General features: G+C 28.2%; 1 protein-coding gene across 1 annotated transcript in view; it reads right to left on the minus strand.

Annotated features, from left to right (window-relative positions):
- The window catches only part of LeuRS (Leucyl-tRNA synthetase), a 69,277-nt gene that overhangs the window by 5,689 nt on the left and 40,047 nt on the right, over positions 1-23,541 (minus strand). The window contains exons 14-18 of the mRNA XM_075379258.1: positions 16,699-16,807; positions 15,537-15,774; positions 12,634-12,897; positions 10,146-10,361; positions 6,557-6,794 (exon numbers count right to left, since the gene is read on the minus strand). Of these exons, the coding sequence (XP_075235373.1) occupies positions 6,557-6,794; positions 10,146-10,361; positions 12,634-12,897; positions 15,537-15,774; positions 16,699-16,807 (1,065 nt within the window). The remainder of the gene's footprint in view (positions 1-6,556; positions 6,795-10,145; positions 10,362-12,633; positions 12,898-15,536; positions 15,775-16,698; positions 16,808-23,541) is intronic.

Below are 23,541 nucleotides of genomic sequence, written 5' to 3' on the forward strand. Positions count from 1 at the left end.
ATCTATAGAGAAATACACTGCAGAGATAAAACTTCAAGAAAGGTAGTTCTCCGACTAATTACATCTTATTACACAATAATAGTAATTTAAATAATCCCTTAACCGTAGCTATTTATGATTTTATTCCCTTTTTGTTACAATTATTTTTATATTATATATTATTTTATATTATAAAATTATTTTTATATTGTATACCACCATAATGTAGAGTATACTGTTAGAATGCAAACAGTTATGATTATATAAGTATTTTAACCTTTGACATTATTTAAATTTTTTAATTATAATATTTTAACTTCTGATGATGGTTTTGAAGTAAACCGAAAGATCTTGAGTCAACCTTAATGTGCTCATAAGGTGGATTTTCATTTTTTAATAATTCACCATAATATACTTTAATAATTGTTTTTGAAATCATCAACAGAAAATCATGTTTCATCTTTTTAAAATATCAAATCATCTTCAAACCTTAATTATTTCATAATTAACCATAAATTAAAATTTTTAATTATGCATTATTTTTTATAAAAATTAATATTTTGATATTACTTCAAAGGAATTTACAGTAGTATTTGCTTGTTACTTCACTCATATGCTAAAACAGCCTTTAAATATTTTGTTAAATGTTTTTAAACATTTTATATATAAGCTCAAAGGTTATACGTAAAAAAAAAACCTAAATGCAGCTCACTTTTTCATGAAGCAAAAATTTTACAGCCTCTATAATTTACTAGCCTAAATTTATAAATATAGTAAATTTAAGTTTTTAATTAGATGTGTTAAAATAATGGCTTGACAACAAAATAAATATTTTAAAAAATTGACACAACTGTATGAATTAAAAGAGAAAAAAATAATCTTATTTTAATAGATAACACAAAATAATTTAATGAAAAAAATACAAGCACTTAAATAATGTTTATATAACTGTATAATAAATACAAATAACTGAATTATTTAATATGACATATCAACAAATCTTCTACCTTATTTTTATCTTTAAAGATCAAAATATGTTCCAGTTACAATAAATATAACTCAAATTTAAACAAGGATTAATACTTTTCAATTCAATAATTAGATTACAAAGTTTATTCAGGTACAGTTGAATTTTTATGCGATAAGAAAAAAATTTTTAAAAAAAGTATTTTTTCACATCTCAGTATATTCAAGTAATATACAAATTTTTTAAAGGGCAAATACCCAAATAGATTATTATTATCCAGATACAAATAATAAAAAGCTGTAACGATAATTGACAATAAACAATGGAAAACATAATTGACATTTTCAAGAGAAACTGTAAAAAAGAAAGAGAAAAAGAGATAAGACATGAACATTTGTTTTCATAAAGTATTCAACAAAAAGAAAAACCATCATGTAAAAAAGAGACCCAAAATAGAACATAAAATTAACATTAATCAAAATAACAATATAAAATAGGGCAAATAAACATATTAAAAAAAGTAATAAATATACACTGCAAGTGCAGAAGGATTTTAAAGGCACCCAGCAACAAAGAAAAACCGGAAAAACACTAAAATCCAGACAAATGCATGGATGTTAACATGTACATTGAATTATATTCCCTAACAGAAGATATGTTATAAAATAAAACTACAGTGACTGTAGTAGCCAACTGAACAGAGATATTATATAAAATAAAGAAAAAAGTTAATATGAATGGAACAAAAAGGTTTCTGAAATTACATAAAACTTCTAGGATAAGGTTTTTTGTTTACCACATCAGAAACACTAGTTAATTTTCAAAATAATAAAATAATATTGATTTTATTAAATTTAAGTTAAGTACCATAAATGTTGGCAAATAAATCAAACATCACTTAAAAATAATTTTGGGGAATTAAAGACAAACAATGTATAATCTCTGTTAAAATTATTGCAACAGTTGTTCAGAAAAAAGTATTCCTTAAGTATAAGCTCAACCCACTGCTACAATATTAGTACACATTTTCAGAATATAAATAATTATTAGTTAGCATTTGGGTTTGTACATTTTTACAATAATTTAAACATTAGGAAAAAGATTCTCGTTTATTTTTTTTTTTTAAATAAGTCTGAAATGATTTAAATATCCATTGAGTCCCATTATCTATATAATACCAATTTTATTTTCTTCAGAAATTTAAATTATAAATCAAGATTTACGAATTCTAGCTATAAAAACCCGGCAATGGGGCAATAAATACTAAAGAGAAAATCTGATTTTTAAAAAATCTTTCTCCTTTAATATACCCACCATTATTACTATACTATTCTGTGTATTCTTTCCATTCTTCAAAACACACATCAATTTGTTTAAAAAAAAATCAAATATCTTGATTTTTAGTAATGAGTAGAAGTCGCAGGACGTTAGATCTAATGAACAAATGTTCCAAAATTATGATATGTTTTCTAGGCAAAAGCTGCATGATAAGCAGGCAATTTTTTTTGGGGGGGGGGAGAACTCAGCTCTAATTTTTAAAAAATTGGATTAGTTTCTGCTCATTCTTTCGCAAAGCTTTCTATCATGACTATGTCATTGATTCTGAAGTACTTACTATCAGAATTATGCCATTAACAAAAACAAATAAATAAAAAACAGACATTAAAGTGCGACTATCATACTCATTCACTTTTTTTATCCTCAGTGATTTCTGGAATCTTATAATTCATCAATTGCCACTTAGTTTCTCAGTCATTGAAATAAAAAATTCATAACATACTTTATAAAGTAATTGATTTTCTATTTGGTTCATTTTAAAATGCTAGAACAAATGTTCTTCTTCCTTTCCTTTATATTTCACAATGAGATGAAAAATAAATTAGCAAAAATCATTGTTGTAAGTCATCTTCTAAACTGTTGTGCAAAGACAAGTCTAATGCAAATTTACATGAGTAATAAATGAACAATATACCCGTGCAACATTCCCAGTCCTGGGACGTATTTACCTACAGCATGTACTAATAAAATGATCAAGATAAAATAAATAAAATTATTATTAATGCTATCACTCTGCTGATCTCCATGATTGCAGTGCCTGCTTTCTTATTAGAAAATAAATAAATAAATAAAACACACACACACACACACTCTCTCTCTCTCTCTCTCTCTCTCTCTCTCTTTCTCATATATATATATATATATATATATATATATATATATATATATAATTAAATCTGTAACTGATCTGACAAACCCTACATAAAGGAAATATGAAAATATAATTCAAATTAAAATACCAAAAGTAAAAAGAAAGAAAGAAAGGAGAAAGTACAGTAAGAACAAAGGATATAAAATAAAACAAGGACATAAAGAAAACCAAAAGAACTTTATTTGTAATCCCAACTAAAATTGTAATTAATAATTAAAATACATAAATAAATTAAATACTTTACGATTAGTAAAAATTCAACACCCACTATATTAAAATAAAGTGAAATAATTAATATGTTTCATTGTGTTATAACAGACAATAAGATTAAAATGATGAAACATGCAGTTTATAAATTCAATTATACTTGATTATATATATTAAGCTTCCATTACCATTTTTAATAGATTACAGACCCATTAAAAAGCTGTCAATTGTTTTCCTGTAATTTCAGCTATAACCGTAAAATACAAATGAATCAATAATTAAATATGGTTTTAAAAGCTGCATGAGGCGACCACAATTCACAGCGACAGAATTCCAATGGGGATTAAACATTACAATTAGTTTAGGTAGTTGAACAACATGCATTTTTTAACTGGGCATGCCTTATAATCTTTCCTCTAATTTTTCAATTTTTGTGTAAAAATTGGTTGATAGGTCTGATGACCTTTATATTAATAAACGTTGATTTGGTTTAACAATATTGCTTTTTATTTAAATAAATTTTAAATAGATCTCTTAAAATAATCTGTATTAGTGAATAAATATTTACATAATATTAATTATTTTTTTTTTTAAACTGAATTTAACACAGGTTTATATAATGTTTACAATAAACTTCATTAACATATAAATTATATTTTTTAAATGACCGTTAAGCATCTTCACATATTTTTTTGTACTAAAATTTTAACCAATTCTTTTTTGTTTTGTATCTTATGACACTGAACTGATAAAGGTTTTCCTTGATATTTCATGTAATTCCTATTTTTAAACACATGAGCACAGCATACCTACCACCCATTCTTAAAGTGATCTATAAAATGAACAACTATGTATTGATCTAAATAAAATATTAATAAATCTATTATACAAGGTGCAATAATAAAGTAGTTGGACTGATTTTTTTTTTTTTTTGAGCAAAATGTGATAACCCTGCAGCCTTCATAGACACTCCATTTTTGATCTTGATCATCTTGCCACTAGTAGTCCAAGTGGCACATCCACACAACCTGTCTCGAGTAGTGGTGTAATAAGTGAACACATCTTTTGGTCTTTTGTCATAGAAATGGAATTGAAAAATATTGCACAATGGTATGCCATTTCTTTTTGTGTTGAACTCTGTGAGAATGTGACGACAACCTACGGTAAGCTTCAGAAGGCTTTTGGAAATGAGGTTATGTCAAGAGCTCAAGTTCTTCGTTGGTACAAAATGTTTTGTGAAGGTGGAAAAAATGTTGAAGACGAAGACCGTAGTAGACGTCCATCAACCTCACAGACAGACGTCAATAAGATTAGGGTGTGCAAAATTGTACAATCCGATCAAAGATTATCTGTGAAAATGATTGCCGAAGAAATGAACATAAATCAGGAAACTGTTTGCCAAATAGTAACAGATGATCTGCATATATGAAAATGTTTTGTGAAAATGGTCCTGAAAAGTCTCACACAGCAACAACAAGATGCATGGAAAAATTTGGCAGCTGATCTGTTGGAACAAATACAAATCAACCCAGAGTTACTGAACCGTGTTACAACTGGTGATGAGGGTTGGTTCTTCCAGTATGATCCAGACAAAACATCAAAGTTCACAATGGTGTTTAAAGAGATCAACCAGACCAAAAAAAGCTCGCATGTCGAAGTCAAAAGTGAAATGCATTGTTCATAAAGGGTGGGTGCCTCCTGGACAAACAGTTAATATTTCTACAAAGACTTCAAAAACAAGTTCTCTGTGTCCATTCAAACACTGGTATGAATTGAATTCTTAATCACAATAATGTGCAATCTCATACTGCATTGCGTGTATGCAGTTTTTAACATCAAAATACATTTCAGTATTACCACAGCCACCTTATTCACCAGATCTCGCCCTGAGTGCCTGTTTTTATTCCCATTAGACAAATTGGTGGTCAAGGGACACCATTTACAAACAACAGAAGATGTCTAAAATGATATGACAAGGGTCTTACACAACATTCCAGAAATGTTACCAGCAGTGGCACAAGCATTGGAGTAAGCATGTACAAGCAGAAGGAAACTACTTTGAAGAAGATTACACTACAGCTGACAAAAAACATAAGTAAAACTTTTTATAGTGTCAGTCTCATTACTTTATTGTTTCACCTCACATAAATGCAGAACTCCCAAAGGGAAAGTAACAAACCACCATTCTAAAGGGGTTAACCTTTCCTTTCACGAATTAAATGAATGCATACCCAATTCCTACACATGATCCTTACTTCTAGACCCATCAAACTCTATTAAAATGTACTTTCTTACTTTCTCATTTCTCCTAACCTCAATTTATATTTCTTTGCTCCTGGATCTTTCTTCTGAGATAGCATTTTATTTACTATTTGGTATTTCTTCAATCTTATATCTTTCCTACTTGGTCGCTATTCGGTAAATTCCTCTTTTTTTTAAAGCCCTAAATCTATCAAAGGTTATAAAAATCACAAAACATGTAAAAACATTTTTGCATATATGATAAAATAGGTAAGTGTCATCCTACTTTATTTATGTTCTGTAATTAGGCTGATCAAATAAATACAAAATATATAAAGGCTAAGAATAGTAAGCATCTATGCACGATGTTTATTGCTACATCAAACCAAACAATATTATTTTATAGCTGTATTTTGATTCATTTTTTAATTAAGTAATCTTATATCCTCCCAGCCCATCCTTTCACTTTTTATTATTTCTATTATCCAATTTGATATGGTCAACTAGTTTTTTTTTTTATAAACCACATACTTATTTTTTTACTACTTTCTACATAACTCAAATCAATACTTCCAACACCTTATACAAATAATGTTCATAATTTGGGAGATACGTATAAGAAAATAATATCATATTTCAGCATGTTTAGAAATATAAAATTCACCACAATTAAATAAATGGTAATTGAAAAAAGTGTAGACTTAAATTTTTACATGAAAACACGCCTAATGCACATACTAATTCATCGAGTTTTTGTTATTTCTATTAAATTTATAATTAATAAAACGCATAATTCTATTAACTACAAACCCATTATTATCAGGCAGTTATTAGAAATGAAACAAAATTAAGGCCAGTTATTACTGTTTAGAAATTATATTTAAAGTTTAAATGTTAGTATGTGGGAAACTAAACTACAAATTTAAAGATTAACAATCATCAATATTAATTACCCTTAATATGACGATTTTCAGTTCCAAGACGTTTAATCAGAGTAGCAGTTGTATCACCTTGTCGTACTGGAACTGTATGTGTGAATAATCCACTGTGTGCTTGTGGATTAACTAAATTAATAGGAACTCCTGGTGGCGGTGGGCTAAATATAATGTACGGAACACCAGGAACACAATCTTCTTTTACGTATTCTGGTGCTTCAGGACTTGTAGAATACTTCAATTCAAGTTCTTCTAACTATAAAACAAGATATATACAATTAGGTACCGAAAAAATTAACTTCTTTGTTAAGCATATATAAAATCAAATATATTCATGCTTAGTGTTAACATTTTTGAAGTATTTATTTAATAAAATTAATCTTCTAAATTCTAATTTTTAAATACAATGTATAACATCAAATCACTATGGTCATAAATAAAAAAAGACATTCTGCATATGCTCACATATGACACTATTTTTTCCTTAAAAATGGATATAAAATTTACTGATGAATGTGATACACAAGAATTTCTTAGCAGAGACCTATATCAATTATTTTAAAAAAAGTTGTCTTAATGCATAGGCCATCAAAATGGCTGATTCTGATTTTTGTAATCAGCCATAAAATTGAGTCACATCTGTTTTAACCATAATTTTGCTTGTTCACTCTGCCATCCTATGAGAAAATGTAAATAATGTCACGATGATTTATCCTTTTTATTTCCTGTAATTGTAGTCGCAACAAAATAAAGTACAAATTTCATTTTGTTAGAGTAAAGATTGAATGCGTATTCAGCTTATATGTTTAGCGATTTAGTAGAAATTAATTCTGTAGAATATTTGTATACTTCTACTGCCAGAAAAAATTAAAAATTATTCAAAAAACTCAGAAAATCTGTAACCATGAACAGTCTGTAAAAATGGCATTACAGAATAATTGTGTATAAGAAATGAATGAAAATTTCTTTTTGAAATACAAAAGTTTCCATAAGTAAAAGAGCAGCTATCCTGTTTCACTCTAGTGAGATGCTGGCAAAGGTTAGCTACTTCAAGAGAGACTTACAGTTATTAAAGACCATACAAATAGTTAAGTAATTCAAAAACTATAATGGTTTGCCAAATGCCTGAGGAAAAATTATTGGTAAGGCAATTCAATTAGGAGAAGAAAATCATTTTTAATGTGGCAAATAGAAAGTGCCAATCAAACCCTAGTTTACTTAAACTTTACTTCTTTATATATCAGACATATCAGTAGATTCAACAAATAGTGCATTCAAGGATAAAACAGTTTATATGAGGTCTGTTCAGAAAATAACAGACTTTATTTTTTTAATTTTCATTATTAATTTTACATATTATTGATTCTTTAAAGTACCCTTCCCTATTCCCCACACACTTTTCCCAGCAGTGTTTCCAGTTCATGAAGCAGTCCTGGATAGCTTCATTTGAAATGGCCTTTAAGGTATGTGATGAATTTGCTTTCATATTATCAATAGTCTCAAAACGGCATCCTTTCATCACCAATTTTAATTTCAGAAGCAAGAAAAATTACAGGGAGCCAGGTCTGGTGAGTAGGGTGACTGAGGGAGGACAGTAATCTGATTTTTGGCACAAAACGAATGAATTCACAAAGTCGAGTGTGCAGGCACATTATCATGGTGAAGGAACCACAACTCTGGTCTCTTTTTGCAAATTTTTTTCACGTAACCATTGTAAAACGGCTTGGTAGTAGGTACAGTTCACTGTTTAACCTGAGTCAAGAATTAAAAAAAAAATCACTTAAGAATACATTAAAATCACTTTGACATTGGATCGAGACTAATGTGCTTTCTTGGAGCATGTAGATCCTTTGCTGATCCACTGTGATGATTAAGCTTTCATTTCGATGTCGTAACCATAAACCCAGCTTTTGTCTCCTTTGCATGAATGTTTCATCATCATTGGCTTGTTCAAGAAGTTGCCAACAAACTCCACTCGATGTTATTTCTGCTGTTCAGTCGTCAAACGAGGAACAAACTTTGCTGCTACTTGATGCATGTTCAATTTTTCAGTCACGGCATGATTCAGTTGAAATGCTACCCTCTTCTGCAAATTCTCCGACAGTCAATTGGTGATTTAACACACCAGATCATTGACTTTCTGAACGTGGGTGTCATCAATTGAAGTCGAAGGCCTTCCTGGTTGAGAGCCACCTTCAATCGACTGACGACCATTTTTAAATCTTGAAAACCATTTGTAACACTGCGTACAACCCAGAGCATCATTTTCGTACGCTTGTTTCAAAAGTTGAAACATTTCTTTGAAAGTTTTCCTCAGTTTTACACAACATTTTATGTTGTATCATTACTACTGAAAATTACACATTACAAAAATCAATACTAACACTTAAAACACGTTTCACTCAAATAAAAATAACACGAAAACTGAACGAGATATCAACAACCGAAGAACATGTGGTTACAAAAGAGGCTATGCAGAACACATGCTATGTTGCCAATCGCACATTGTTAAATATCTCCATTGGCATGTAATTAAAAATGTTTGGTTATTTTTTGAACAGCCCTCGTATAACACCAAACTTGTTCATCTACTGCTGTTCCATATGTTAATTTTTACACTTCAGCATTAAAAATATGAGTAAAAACTGGATAGCATATTCAACACATTAATAAAGAAAATAGAAAAAAAATACTCAATAAAACCAAGCTTGTTTTATAAACTAATTTAATTGAAAGTAATTGTAATTTTGTTTTTGTTACATTTTTTTCAAAAGAGAAGATATACCAGCCAACAATTTTTTTTTCATAGGTAATCTAGAAAATGTTGGAAATATATGTACATTTTCTTATGAACAGTTATGTCTATTCATGAAATGACATAATCTTTCTCGACTTGTTTAAAATCTTCATTCAGAATTAGAAGTTCCCTCATTATTTGTGCGGCCTTAACTGTACCTTCTCTATTGATATAGCTAACTTTGCTGCCACCTGTCTTGAATGTAATTACATTCAAGACAGGTGGCAGCAAATTGTATTCCAGAGCAAAATGCCCTTTTATTTTTAATTTACAAAATTACCTCTTTTTACTATAATCTCATCTACTAACATCTCACTGCTACTTCCTATGTTTTCTTTAATAAATAGATTTACATTAATTTTTTAATTAACATGTTTTATAGTATATTGTAATAGGCTAATAATTAACATACTCCCTTTGCAAGTGTTCATGTCTTTTCTGTTTAAACCTGATATCATATTACCTCTAAGAAATGCTGCTTTATGAAAGCATATTAATTTTAAACTAAATACTAATACAAAATTTATTTATTTTTCATAATTTGAACAGCACCTGAAATTGGTATAAATATGCGAGTTTATGACTGGATAAAAAAAAAAAAAAACATCAACTGTGATATTAATATGAAAGTTTCAAACAACAAGCTTCTTTTCTGTAGAGAATACTTTTGAATAATTAAAACATAGGGTTTCATATGTTAATAGAAACCCTATTTTAAGAGACTGGTGAGTCTGGTCTGTACACTTTTCTGTACTTCAAAAAATAAAATAAAAGTAAATCAAATTTTAAAAAAAAAGTTTTAAAACTTACATCAAGAGTATTTTCAAGGTATGTTTTATTCAATTTTAAGACATCCATTTCATCAAAATCTAATGTTAAATTTAAAGCATTTAATCCGGTTTTTGTTACTTTATCTTTTGTCGCTTGTACAAACGGCATAATTTTTTTCATATATTTTTTTAATTCTGGTTTATTAGACAATGCTACAGAAATAACTTTATTATCAGGAAACTGTCCACCATTTGCCTGTAAAAGAAAAAGAAAACCATGGTTAGAATTAAAAAAAAAATCCAAAGCACATAATTCGTATAAAAAAGAATTACTTATATAAAGTAGTTTTTCTTAATATAATTTAAGAATGGTGTCAGCATGCTTGTTTCTTTACATTTAATTCATCAGTGATAAGAAACTGACTTACTTAAAATAAAATTTTGTGCTGTTAGTAAATCATTGATTTTTTTCCAGTTTTCCAAACTGTACTAAGATGAAGCAAGAATTTTTCAATGTAATTATCATAAATTTAATCAATTATTTATTTTAATATAACATAAATATTAACTAATATTTCATCCTGGGAAAGTAATTCGGTAGTCTTAACAACAAGTAGTTAAGCACAGAAACAAAAAACTATTTTTATCCTGTTTTGTAAGTACTGTTTTCACTTTCTTAGCTAAACAATTATACTGTTTACCTGTACAGTATAATATATACAGGAAACCTGTGCTAATCAGGCCAAATTTTGCATATTGAGACTCTGGATCTTGGTGTTTCATTACCTTCAACCAGAAAACATAATTTTAGAATTGAAAATTCCAGAAAGATGGATGTAAAAGTTGGCCTGTTTTTTACTTTATTTCTCCAGACTGGAATAAATTAATTTTATAAAATTCGGCACAATGATTTCTGTACAAGATAATTTTGGATTCTTTTCCATTTACAGTATAAGTATACAAAAGGTTAACTAAAAATGCTGTTTGGAAAAAAATTATAAAATTAACATTTTTTAAAATTATTATTAATGGTGAATGAAGTTGGAAATTGATCTGCTACAAATAATGAGAAGGAGGTGTGGAGTCTTTAACTAACTTTATCATTATTATCGGAGATATCTAATAGCATCTTCATTAGCAATAGATTAATACATAAGTGCAGAACGAAAATTAAAAAAAAAAAGAACAAAATAAATAAGAACAAAGCAGGGGCAGACAAATGTGAAGAATACAGAACAATTAGTTTAACTAGTCATGCATCAAAAATCTTAACTAGAACTACACAGAAGAATTGTGAGGAGAGTGGAGGAAGTGTTAGGAGAAGACCAATTTGGTTTCAGGAAAAGTATAGGGACAAGGGAAGCAATTTTAGGCCTCAGATTAATAGTAGAAGGAAGATTAAAGAAAAACAAACCAACATACTTGGCGTTTTTTAGACCTAGAAAAGGCATTCGATAACGTAGACTGGAATAAAATGTTCAGCATTTTAAAAAAATTAGGGTTCAAATACAGAGATAGAAGAACAATTGCTAACATGTACAGGAACCAAACAGCAACAGTAACAATTGAAGAACATAAGAAAGAAGCCGTAATAAGAAAGGGAGTCTGACAAGGGTGTTCCCTGTCTCCGTTACTTTTTAATCTTTACATGGAACTAGCAGTTAATGATGTTAAAGAACAATTTAGATTCGGAGTAACAGTACAAGGTGAAAAGATAAAGATGCTACGATTTGCTGATGATATAGTAATTCTAGCCGAGAGTAAAAAGGATTTAGAAGAAACAATGAACGGCATAGATGAAGTCCTACGCAAGAACTATCGCATGAAAATAAGCAAGAACAAAACGAAAGTAATGAAATGTAGTAGAAATAACAAAGATGGACCACTGAATGTGAAAATAGGAGGAAAAAAGATTATGGAGGTAGAAGAATTTTGTTATTTGGGAAGTAGAATTACTAAAGATGGACGAAGCAGGAGCGATATAAAATGCTGAATAGCACAAGCTAAACGAGCCTTCAGTAAGAAATATAAGTTGTTTCCATCAAAAATTAATTTAAATGTCAGGAAAAGATTTTTGAAAGTATATGTTTGGAGCGTCGCTTTATATGGAAGTGAAACGTGGGCAATCGGAGTATCTGAGAAGAAAAGGTTAGAAGCTTTTGTAATGTGGTGCTATAGGAGAATGTTAAAAATCAGATGACTGGATAAAGTAACAAATGAAGAGGTATTGCGACAAATAGATGAAGAAAAAAGCATTTGGAAAAATATAGTTAAAAGAAGAGACAGATTTATAGGCCATATACTAAGGCATCCTGGAATAGTCGCTTTAATATTGGAAGGACAGGTAGAAGGGGAAAATTGTGTAGGCAGGCCACGTTTGGAATATGTAAAACAAATTGTTAGGGATGTAGGATGTAGAGGGTATACTGAAATGAAACGACTAGCACTAGATAGGGAATCTTGGAGAGCTGCATCAAACCAGTCAAATGACTGAAGACAAAAAAAAGAACAAAATGAAAATTACTTACACTGTATAATTCTTTCATTGTTGTTAAAACAGTAGATTGCCATGGAGGAAATGTTTTAGCAATCCAAATAACAGCGTGACTAGGTTTTTCATTTTGTTGAGAATTTAATTGTTGTTTACCTCCTTTCTTTTTACCCATTTGCATATGATTTATCAATTTTAGACGAAATGAATGTGCGGCTTCCATTAAATATGCAGATGACTTAACTAGTACTTCATCTACTGGACCACCAACTGGCCATTTAGCTGTTACAATACTCTCTTTCTGCAACAAAAAGATAACTAATAATATATTTACTATCAATAAAAAATACTAACCATGTATTTTTTATTCGTGAAGGAAATGAAAAATAACTTTAAAATAATTTGTGCTTTAATAATTATAACGAAAAACTTTATAATCTCTCATTACTGTATATGAAAAACAAAAAGAATCAAATTTGACATCATCCAAATAAAGGTAGCAATAATATATGGTATGATTTTAATAAATCATCCTATGCCTATCTGTTTAAGAACACATGGCACTTAGCTTATGTAATAAGTGCCATACTTAGGGATCCAGATTCTCATTATGCCTGATATTCGGTACTTATCGGTTATATGGTACCGCTACTAGTAAAATATATATATATATATATTATTTATTTATATATATAAATATGTACCATAAATATATATAGTTTGTATATTTCACGTTAATTAGACGAGGTTAGCGAGTAAAGCAAGCATAGGTTATATTTGGTTGATATACGTGTCTGATTCATCATTACACAGAATCAACATAATCTAATCAAGCATAACTTATGCTTGCTTTGCTCGCTAACCTCATCTGATTAACGTTAAAAATAAAAATTATATACGAGTTATCTAAATTCTTAACATAAATAATAAACTAATAGATAAATGATACAAATTTACTAGAACAAGTAGAATGCAAAAAATTGGATTTCAGTAGGGGTCTCGTATAACTGATAAGTACCGAATATTATTATAATGCTTTATCATAGAGAGAGAGAGAGAAATAATGACAAGTTATGTTTTAATGTTTCATAGAAATTCAAATTTGTATTTCTAGATATCACGGAAAGATAAAAATTCAAATTAGGAGAATTTCCTGTTGTTCAGAATTTGGTAAAAAATAGTATGAGGTACATTCAATAATTAACTACACAAATTGATGTAGAGAAAAACTGTTCATTCAATGACAATGAAACTTTTTGAGGGTCAAGTTGGCAACCTTGGAAACAAATTTGATCAGCTGTTGGATCATAATTAATCTAAACATAAGCTCTTTTGCTGATTTCAGAATGTCAGCGTTGCTTGAAATGTGTATGCCAAAAGAACAACTGTTCAGTGATAAGATTTTTGTTAACAGAAGGTGACAAACTAGCAGAAATTTACTCAAGAATGTTGGAACAATTTGGTGAAAAGTATTTAAACTGCAGTAATGTGTGAGTGGAACAGTTTAAAGACAGAACAAGTGCGACTGATCTCCATCGCTCTGGAAGACCAGTTGAAGTTTTGACTAGTGCGCTGCAAAATTGCATAAATAATCTTATTTGTGAAGACAGGTGAGTCAAAATTTCACAAATTAAATAGTTTGTGTAATATTAGTGTTGGAACCAAGCATTCAATCATTCATGACAAGTTGAATTATCGCAAAATGTGAGTTCCAAGACAGTTGATTCAAGCCTGTTCTGAGACCTTGATTCGCTTTTGTTCTGAGGTCAAAGATGGTTTGAAGTGGAAGGTAACAACTTCCTTGTGAGGCTCTGCCACATCCTCCTTACTACCCAGACCTTGCCCCATCTGATTTTCATTTATTTGGCCTGTTCAAAGAAATTTTACGTGGCAAGAAGTTCAACAATGAAGTGATCAAAAAAGGAGTGCATGAATGGTTCATACAGCAAGGTAAAGACTTCTCTGCTATGAAAATCAGAAAGCTCACAGAATAGTGGGACAAGTGTCAAAATGTTGCTGGAGACTATGTTGTAATACAGTGTCATCATTGCCGTTGAATTAATCATTTTTCTCTACATCAATTTGTTTTGTTAATTATTGAACGTCCCTTGTAATTAAATGAGAAGTCATTCCATCATTACTGACAAAGCTTCCAGCCCAAAAAGCTCCTATGAAATCCCTCGAAGGAAAATAAAAAGGAGAACATATCTCTTTTTATTTTTACAATACAAACATCTCAAAAGGTTTTTTTTGGTAAATGTTCCAAGGTATCAGTGTCTATAATACTTTACAGTGCAGTTTTCAAACCACAATCTGCCTCAAAAATTTTTATGATACAAAGTATCAAAAAAATTGTTAAATTTTTTCAACAAAAAAATTGTTGCTTAGTTTAAGTGTTTGCCCATATCGACAAATAATGACAACTTCAAAGTAAAAATGTGAAGTTAGTAGTTATAAATAAAAAAAAGCAATGTTAATTTAAAAAAATTTAACCACATAAAAAACAAATTTGTGTACAAAAGAACCTAACTTATAAGATTATTTTGTAGTTATTTTATACAGTCAGTATCTTCATGTAGTGTCTATATTTTATCAATAAGGATCACTTCTGTTTTTGTATTATGTGATGCTGCCCTGACCAAGGTTTTACCATGTTCCCTTGATCTACCCAGGCAAATGCTGGGAAAGTTCCTCTTTTATCCATAGCATAGCGTAACATATCAATCCATTCAGAATAGAAATCATTCATAGTCAGAATAAAATATATAAAAAACAATTCAGTAATTGTTTTTAATTTTATTTCATAACAATCAAATTATTTTGTATTGTGAAACAACTAATCTGTACAAGATACAATTATCATCAAATCTATAACCAAAAAATTATTATTACAAACATTTTTTTTAATAATAATAATGATTATTTTAAAACATGACTAACCTTTCCGAGTAATGAATAAACATGTTCAGAAACATGAGGACAAATAGGTGACAACAGTAGTGCTTGTAAATCAATAAATTTCAGTACTAGATCTGCATGCATACCACCATCAACCTGTGTTAATTCTCTATATTTGTCTCTGATCGCTTGCATTTCAAAGAAACCAGTTCTTAATGCTTCTTTAAATAACATTTTATTATAAAAGTCATCTGTCTCTTTTGTTTTAAGATTCATCTCACTGAAAATAATAAAAATTAATAATAAATACAATTTTTGTTTGTTTTATTATCTGTAAGTAAAATTTAATCCCAAATAAAGTCTGGATTAACGAGAAAATCCAAGAACAACAATGGACAACAAGGATTATTCACGAAAGGTTACAAGACAGATCTGAATAATTACAGAGGAATTACATGCTGGATTATACATAAAAAATTTTGTCACATGTAATCCTAAACAAAATTAAAAGTACGTACGCTGGATCTACAACTAGGTGAATACCAAGGATGTTTCAGACCTGACAGAAGTTGTCCAGACCAAATTCTAGCATTGAAATTAATTGTGGGATATTTGAAACTAAGATCCTAACAAGTTTTTAAAACACTCATTAATTTCAAAACACAAATACAGAACTGATTATCAATTTCTTGAAAAAACATTGAATTTCTTACTTCTACATTATGAGGATGCCAGAAAATAGGTTATTAAAACAACTTGTAACTAGAGCGCTTGGTATAAAATCTGGTGGAAGATATATTACAGAAATAAAAAAAGTACAAGAAAAGATTGGACTGAAAATCAAAGATGTAATGGATAAACTGAAAATTATAGAAATTTTAAACACCAAATATTTTAACACGGGCAAAATGTCAAGGAATATGAGAATTATGGACGAGCAAAGAAGAACAAGATCTAACAATATGAAGAAATATTGGCAGAAACAATTAGTCAACAAAGTCCAAAGAAAATGGACAAAAAACTAAAGTAAACCTATGGGGTGGTCAAATAAGCATAAACAAAAAAAAAAATGAAAGAATTAAAAAAATAAACGAAAGAAAAAATATGGAGTAGGATAAAATAAGATTAACTAGTAATAAAAAAAATAAAATAAATGAAAAATGGTTTTTAAGATTTAACAAAATTTAATTAAAACATAGCTTACCTTATGAATACCATATCGTTGAATTTATTAGCAGCTCCTGTTCTGAGTGTTGATTTATTATTTAATACTTCTTTTACCCACTCAATAAATGTATACAAACGTAAAATTCCTAAAAAAAAAAACTGCAATGTAATAGATTTTCTTTCATATCAATAAAAAAAAAACCATTTTGAAAATTATGCTTACTTTTAAATTTTTACTTTCCCAGCTAGAGAAATATAAATGCTACTATAGCTACAATAGGAGAGTATACAGATTGGCAAAAAAAAAAAAAAATACTGGTCTTACCCCACGTCCAAAAAGTCTATGTCAGATGGACATTTATACATATGTATATTTGATATATACATATGATATATATGTATATTTGACATATGTTGACCTGTATTTGGTCTTATAACTCTGGACTCCTTTACCAATTTTCTTCAAACTTGGTTGATAGGTCCTAGATGCTCACGGGGAAAGAATTATTAAATTTTTGTAAAAATTGGAAATAGAGGAGGTGTTTTGGCCGAAATAAAATTTTAAATCTTTCCTGGGACATTTCACCAAAAAATTCTTACAAAAGATTTTTTATAGAGGTCACAAACTACTAAAAAAATTTATTTAATATTTACCCCTTCCCCAAAAATATTACTTTATATATTTTTACTTCCTTGTACGAAGTAAAGAAAGTATTATAATTGTGAAAAATGTTGGTTTTCAGATTTCAACGGAAATATCCATTTGACTAGTTTCGGCGTGATGTCTGTACGTACATACATATGTTCATATCTCACATAAATCAAAAACGATTAGATATAGGATGTTGAAATTTTAGATTTAGAACTGTTGTAACATTTAATTGTGCATCTCCCCTTTTGATTGCAATCGACTGAACTAAAAGGGTACAAAAAAACCCCAAAAATTTGGATTTTGGACTTTTTCTTAATTGCAATAATAAGTCCTCATTGAGAGCTTTTCAATGATATAACACATAAGTGATACTTATTTTCATTGGTTCCAGAGTTATAGACAAATAAAATTTTAATTGATGAAATATTTAGATCTTACAAGGCAAAGTACATCAGTTCGAATCAGACTTCATCTCCTTTTTTTTTAATTTATTACTTTTCACTTTTTTTAAATTTAAATTTATTGACTTATTAATAATTAACTTGTACTTATTAAAAAAAATTACAAAAAATAATTTAATAATACAATAAAAAAAATAATATGAAAAAATCGGAGTTATTAGTGAAATAAATTTTTATAGACTTTTAAAAATTTGTATACGTAATTTAATAGGTATTATTACATATGTAATAGATTTGGTGAAATATCTAATTATTTAATATTCATTGAAAATTATAATTCAGTCACATTATTTTTTGGATTTTCTACTTTAATTTTTGTTTAATTTTAATTTAATTATTCTGGAATTTCTGTGTAATTTTATCTACATTAAATTTAAACTACAGAGTGGCTAAAATATAGACCCTCAAACCAATAACATACAAACTGAGGCAAACATGCCCGACCTTTGATAAATTGCAAAAAAATTCTTATCTTTTAGTTCATATTCTCCCTAAGTCGGAGTTGATCATCAATTTGTTTATTTGTGTTTTGTTGCCAATCATTTAATCGCTCTTTGGTTTGATATAATTCTTCTGATCTTAATTTGTACACACGTTCTATAGTTTTCAAATTTCTCTCTCTTTTTATTCATCATCTTAATCTTTTTATTCTTTTTTTTGGTCTTAATGTTTTCTTCATATTTATATTTATCATCTTCTTTTAATCTTTTTGTTCTTTCTTTGGTTTTAACATTTTCTTCCTCTCTACATTTATCATCTTCTCTTAATTTTCTTATTCTTCCCTTGTTTTTAACATTTTCTTCCTCTTCATATACATCTTCTTGTTGTTTTTGACGTGTTTTTTGACGTGTTTTTCTTGTTTTGTTTCATGTTTTCTTTCCCATGTATGATTGCTTCTTTTTTATTTTTGATTATTCACCAAATAATCCAATAAAAAGTGAATATTTTACATCGTACAATAAAAATTAACATTTTTAACCAGTATACAGGAGTTCACTAAACGGAATAGTTTAATTATTATTAACTTTTATTTATACGAAACACCAGAAATCTGAAACATTTATTAAACAGCAACTCATGAAGATACGAATAATACTGATCTAATAATACGAGTAATACAGACTTTTACTCTATCCTAATATTTCATGTAAGATTGTTTAATTAATAATTGTATAAATATTTGATGTTAATAAGAACTAATATTTCAGCAATTGTGTAACTGTCTATAAAGAATTGTTGGATCGTATCTCCCTTTCAAATGAAATAAGTTTAAATGAAGTGCAGCAAACAATGTAAATATGTAATTTAATAGGAGTACAAAGTCATGTGGTGTCCATATCAGATTTAACTATATCTTACTTCAGAAAAGGAGTTAATGAAAGTTTTTGCATCTATATTTTCTACAACAATAAGCCTTCAAACTGCTATAAAATTTTTTTGTCAATCCCATTCCATTGTCTGTGATAACAAAAAATATTTTTATAAATTTGAATCCATCTTGGAAGTTACTCATTCGATTTAAAATGTAAAATTCCTAATTTTTTGGTAGCCCTTACTCTTTATTATTTTTTGAAAAAGAAAAAATTACCCCACTGCTAAAAAATTACAACAAGTTTTTTTTAATTTGCTATCACTACTTGGGGATTATTTTCTTAAATAGTAATTTTACTCAAGTGCTTCCGCTGCAATATGGAAGCCCCCAAAGTAAAAAATTTTGTTTTACAATTTCAAATTTTTAATGTTCAAAACATATTTTGTTACAATAGTCACCAAAAATAACTTAATACCCCTTCCCGGATGGGGAAGCTCACAATTTTAAAAAAACAAAAAAAGGTTTTTTTAATTTCAATTTCCTTAAAATCAATTTTAGTGAATATTTTAATCATTAAAAAATCCCCCTGATGTACAAGCTCCAAATTATCAAAAAGTTGAAAATATATTTTTTGAAATTGTGATGTTAATACTCTTATTAAAAATGTTGATTACAGATTTATTTTGTTGCCCATGTTGGCTCAAAAAATTAAAATTTAAATATAACCAAACATCATAAAGTTTGAAATATTTTTACATAAAAATATAGGAAAAAAATTGTTATTAAATTGTTTTCTTTTTTTAACAAAAAGGATTTTATCATAAAGAAACAAACTTAAATGATTGAATGAAAAATGTTTTTTCAAAAATGAATTGTGCATAACTTGACCAGCGTAGCCAGGAAAGTTATGCAATTCACTGCCAACTTTTTTAAATTTGAAGAAAGATTAAAGGGAGTCATGTATTAAATTACAGAAGCATCTGCAGCTGTTTATAAAATATCACTTCTTTTAAGAATAAAAATACATATTAAACTCCCATCTAAGATATCTCTGTAAAACAACCCCCTATCTAATAAAAATAAGCGGTTGAGATTGCTTTGTATGAAGAAAATGAATTTTTATTACTTTCTATGTAAAATATGACTAAATTATAACAAGTTGTTTTTATTACCTCTCACAATACAAAACTTGCCCCTTTCTTCTGACTGAATGCTCTTGCATTTCAACACTGCTTTAGCCATTTTAGTTACAATGTTTATTCCGAAATAACATTTTTGTAACATAAATTTGGTTTTATAATGGAGATGTCAGATTTTAAAAATACCAAATTGCTTATATCACTTGACTAACCTAATAAATTTTTCACATTATTAAGATATTTTGAATATCTTAAAACTTGGCATATTATGCATATGAACTGGCTTTGCCCATAAATTTGATTTTTTCTTTTTGTATCCCATAGACATGTCTACTCTACGACACATCACCTGTTTAAGAGGTCTGGTTCATATAAGGCAATCCTTTTGCTATGTGTTGATAGACGATCATTTAATTGACATTTTTTCTAAGAAATTAAAGGAAATTAAGGCAGTTTTCAAATTAATCTTTAATTTTATTTTATTATGACCTTTTTAGGGTTATTTATGATAACCCTTTTTTAGGGATATTTATGATGAACATTTACCTCTTGTGAACTGATTTCTTGTTTGTTTGATTATTTTAGTTATTTAAACAATTTTTTTATTTTATTTCTGAAATTTCAGAAATTTTTACCATGCTACCTCTTTAGTTTAACTTTTCATATATTTATTCTAATTTAAATATTATAGATGATCTTGTTTTAATATATCTCTGGTTAAAAAAGTGCAAATATTAAGGTGTTATTCTAATCTGTACATTTTTTTACATATTTAGGATAGTTCTTCCTGCTTTCCTGTTTGGATAGGCAATTTAAAAAAAAACTGGAATGACTGTAGGAGTGAAGTAGATTTTTACTGACAAAATAGTACAAAAAAGGAAACATTCCTGCTCTTTATGAAAAAAATCTAAGGAAGTTAAATTGCTGTGAAGGAAGGCTTTAATTTAGACGATAAAATATACAATAATAAGAATAAGAGAATCAGATATGTTATATTATAAAAACCAAACATTAACACAAAAAATAATATAAACAGATCAATTATTAATGAAAAAATATCATTATTAAAACTGCACCCTCAACAAGCAAAATAATTTTAAATTCAACAATAACTACTATTTATAAGAAGAAGATATGACAACAAATTTATCTTTAATTAGCATAATGTCTATAAATATTTTTGAAATATGTGAAAGACGCAATAGTTAAAATATTATGAATACCCATAAATAAAATGGCAGGTGCATTACTATGTTGATGACATTTTGGTGAAATACAATAAACAAATCAATTTAGAGCACTATATACTGCTTGAAAGAGACTAATAAAAATATCCACAATTTTAGAAGTAGAGACAAATACAAATTTTAATCTTTTGATATAAAAAAAGGATGTATATTATAACTCAGTGTATATACAGAAAACCAGTGTTAATTAATAACAAATCAATACACTTGTGCCACTAAAAAATAAGAAATTATTATTGTATGATTGATAGGATTATTCTATATAAACAACACGGAGTTAAATAAATTTAATAAAATACATAAAGAGCAAAACGGGTTATAACATGCAGGACATATATGCATGTTAGTTTAATTATTTTTTTAAATTAATAACATTAAAGAAATAAAAAAATAATAATCTTTCTTTAAATTATAATACTGACAGCAAAAAAAAAGTAATTAATAATAACAAATTTAATTTAATATTTCTAATACAGCAGATGTTTATAAAAGAATATGGAGGGCAAAAATGTAAAAAAAAAAAAAAGCTGAGACACAGTTGTAGAACTTTTCTGTCACACAGCTTACACACACAACTTAATTTAAAATATTTATCATTGTATTTAAATATAATATTTTTCGTTTATTTAATTCAATGATTCTAACTTAAGTGCACACGCATACCGTATTTCATTTGCAAGGGATGCGTAAATACTTTTTTACACTTTAAATATTATTAATTTATTTAATTCTACCGCTCACCTGTGACTTCACAACATAGCAGATGGCAACAGCTGTAAGTCAGGTGCTACATTAGCACTCCTTGTGATGGGAGGGGGTATTGTTGATGCAGTATACCCACTTAGCCACTAGTTTATTTAAAACATTTTTTGGGATTGGGATGTGATTTTGCAAAAATTTCCTTTAGGAAATATTATATTTTTTTAATTGTTAACAAATGCTACTAAGTAAAATAGGTCCTTAATTAGGCAAAATTTTAAGATACTAAGAATGAACTTGTTCTACAGCCTCACCCCCTTGACCTTTTAAGTTGAAAATTTAATGGCATCAATGTCACATATAAAGAAGTAATATGATTGAGTTTGGTTAAAATCGGTCTAGTAGTTCAGGAAATATAAGGCGATTTAGTGGGCGACACCAAACATACACATGTACATACAAACATCTGGAAAATTTCCATCCGGTTTTTGGGTTCCTTAGGTGTCAAAATGTGAAGATCTGATGAAAACATATGCTCCAGTAAGACCGATTACAATATTTTCCCTTCTAAAACTATAGCTCTAAACGAGAAAATAAAACTTTACATAGGAATGATAAAAAACCGCTTTCAGGATATTTACTAGCATGTAAAAAAATGTTATGGGTTCATTAGATTAAAAAATATAAACATATTGTAACAGGTAGAAAAGCTTCCAGAAAGAAGAATCTAGCAGGAACAACAAGAGATTCTTTCTAGAAAAAAAAACAGCATAGGTGTCAACAATAAAGATTAATACGCTTCAACAATTAAAAGGTCAGGTTGGATACTGGTTCTGCAGTCCAGGAGGTACAAATGCTGCTGGGGACCATCAGAGAGTGAGTTAATAGTTTTTAAACTTTGAACAGTAGTTGAAAACAAGAAGCTGTTCAGTGAGTTATTTGTGAATAGGAGTATAAGAAACAGTTTCTACTCATAAAATGTAGGATAGTTCGTTTGTAAAGAGTAGAAGTAAACAATACTTGCAGAAAGTGAATTGTATGGATTGTAAATTATTGAATTACACCAACAAACATAAAAAATAAAAATAGAATTATATCTAACAGAATTTAATTTAAAGCAGGCAATACACTTTTTACCAGTTCAGTATTTTAATATAAAGACTAGAGATTAACACATTTAAAAAGCTACATAAATGGCAACAATTGGGTGCAATTGAGAAAATATTGTAAGAAAACATGATTTCAAGATTTAGTTTGTTATTTTTTGTACTTCATATTACTTTTGTTTAATGTGAATCTATGATTATTTTTACATTTATTGTAATTTGCTAATTATGAAGTTACTGTTGGATTTGTATTTTTTACTTTTT

Source organism: Lycorma delicatula, chromosome 11 (genome assembly GCF_047948215.1).
Source record: "Lycorma delicatula isolate Av1 chromosome 11, ASM4794821v1, whole genome shotgun sequence".
Classification (NCBI taxonomy): Eukaryota; Metazoa; Arthropoda; class Insecta; order Hemiptera; family Fulgoridae; genus Lycorma; species Lycorma delicatula.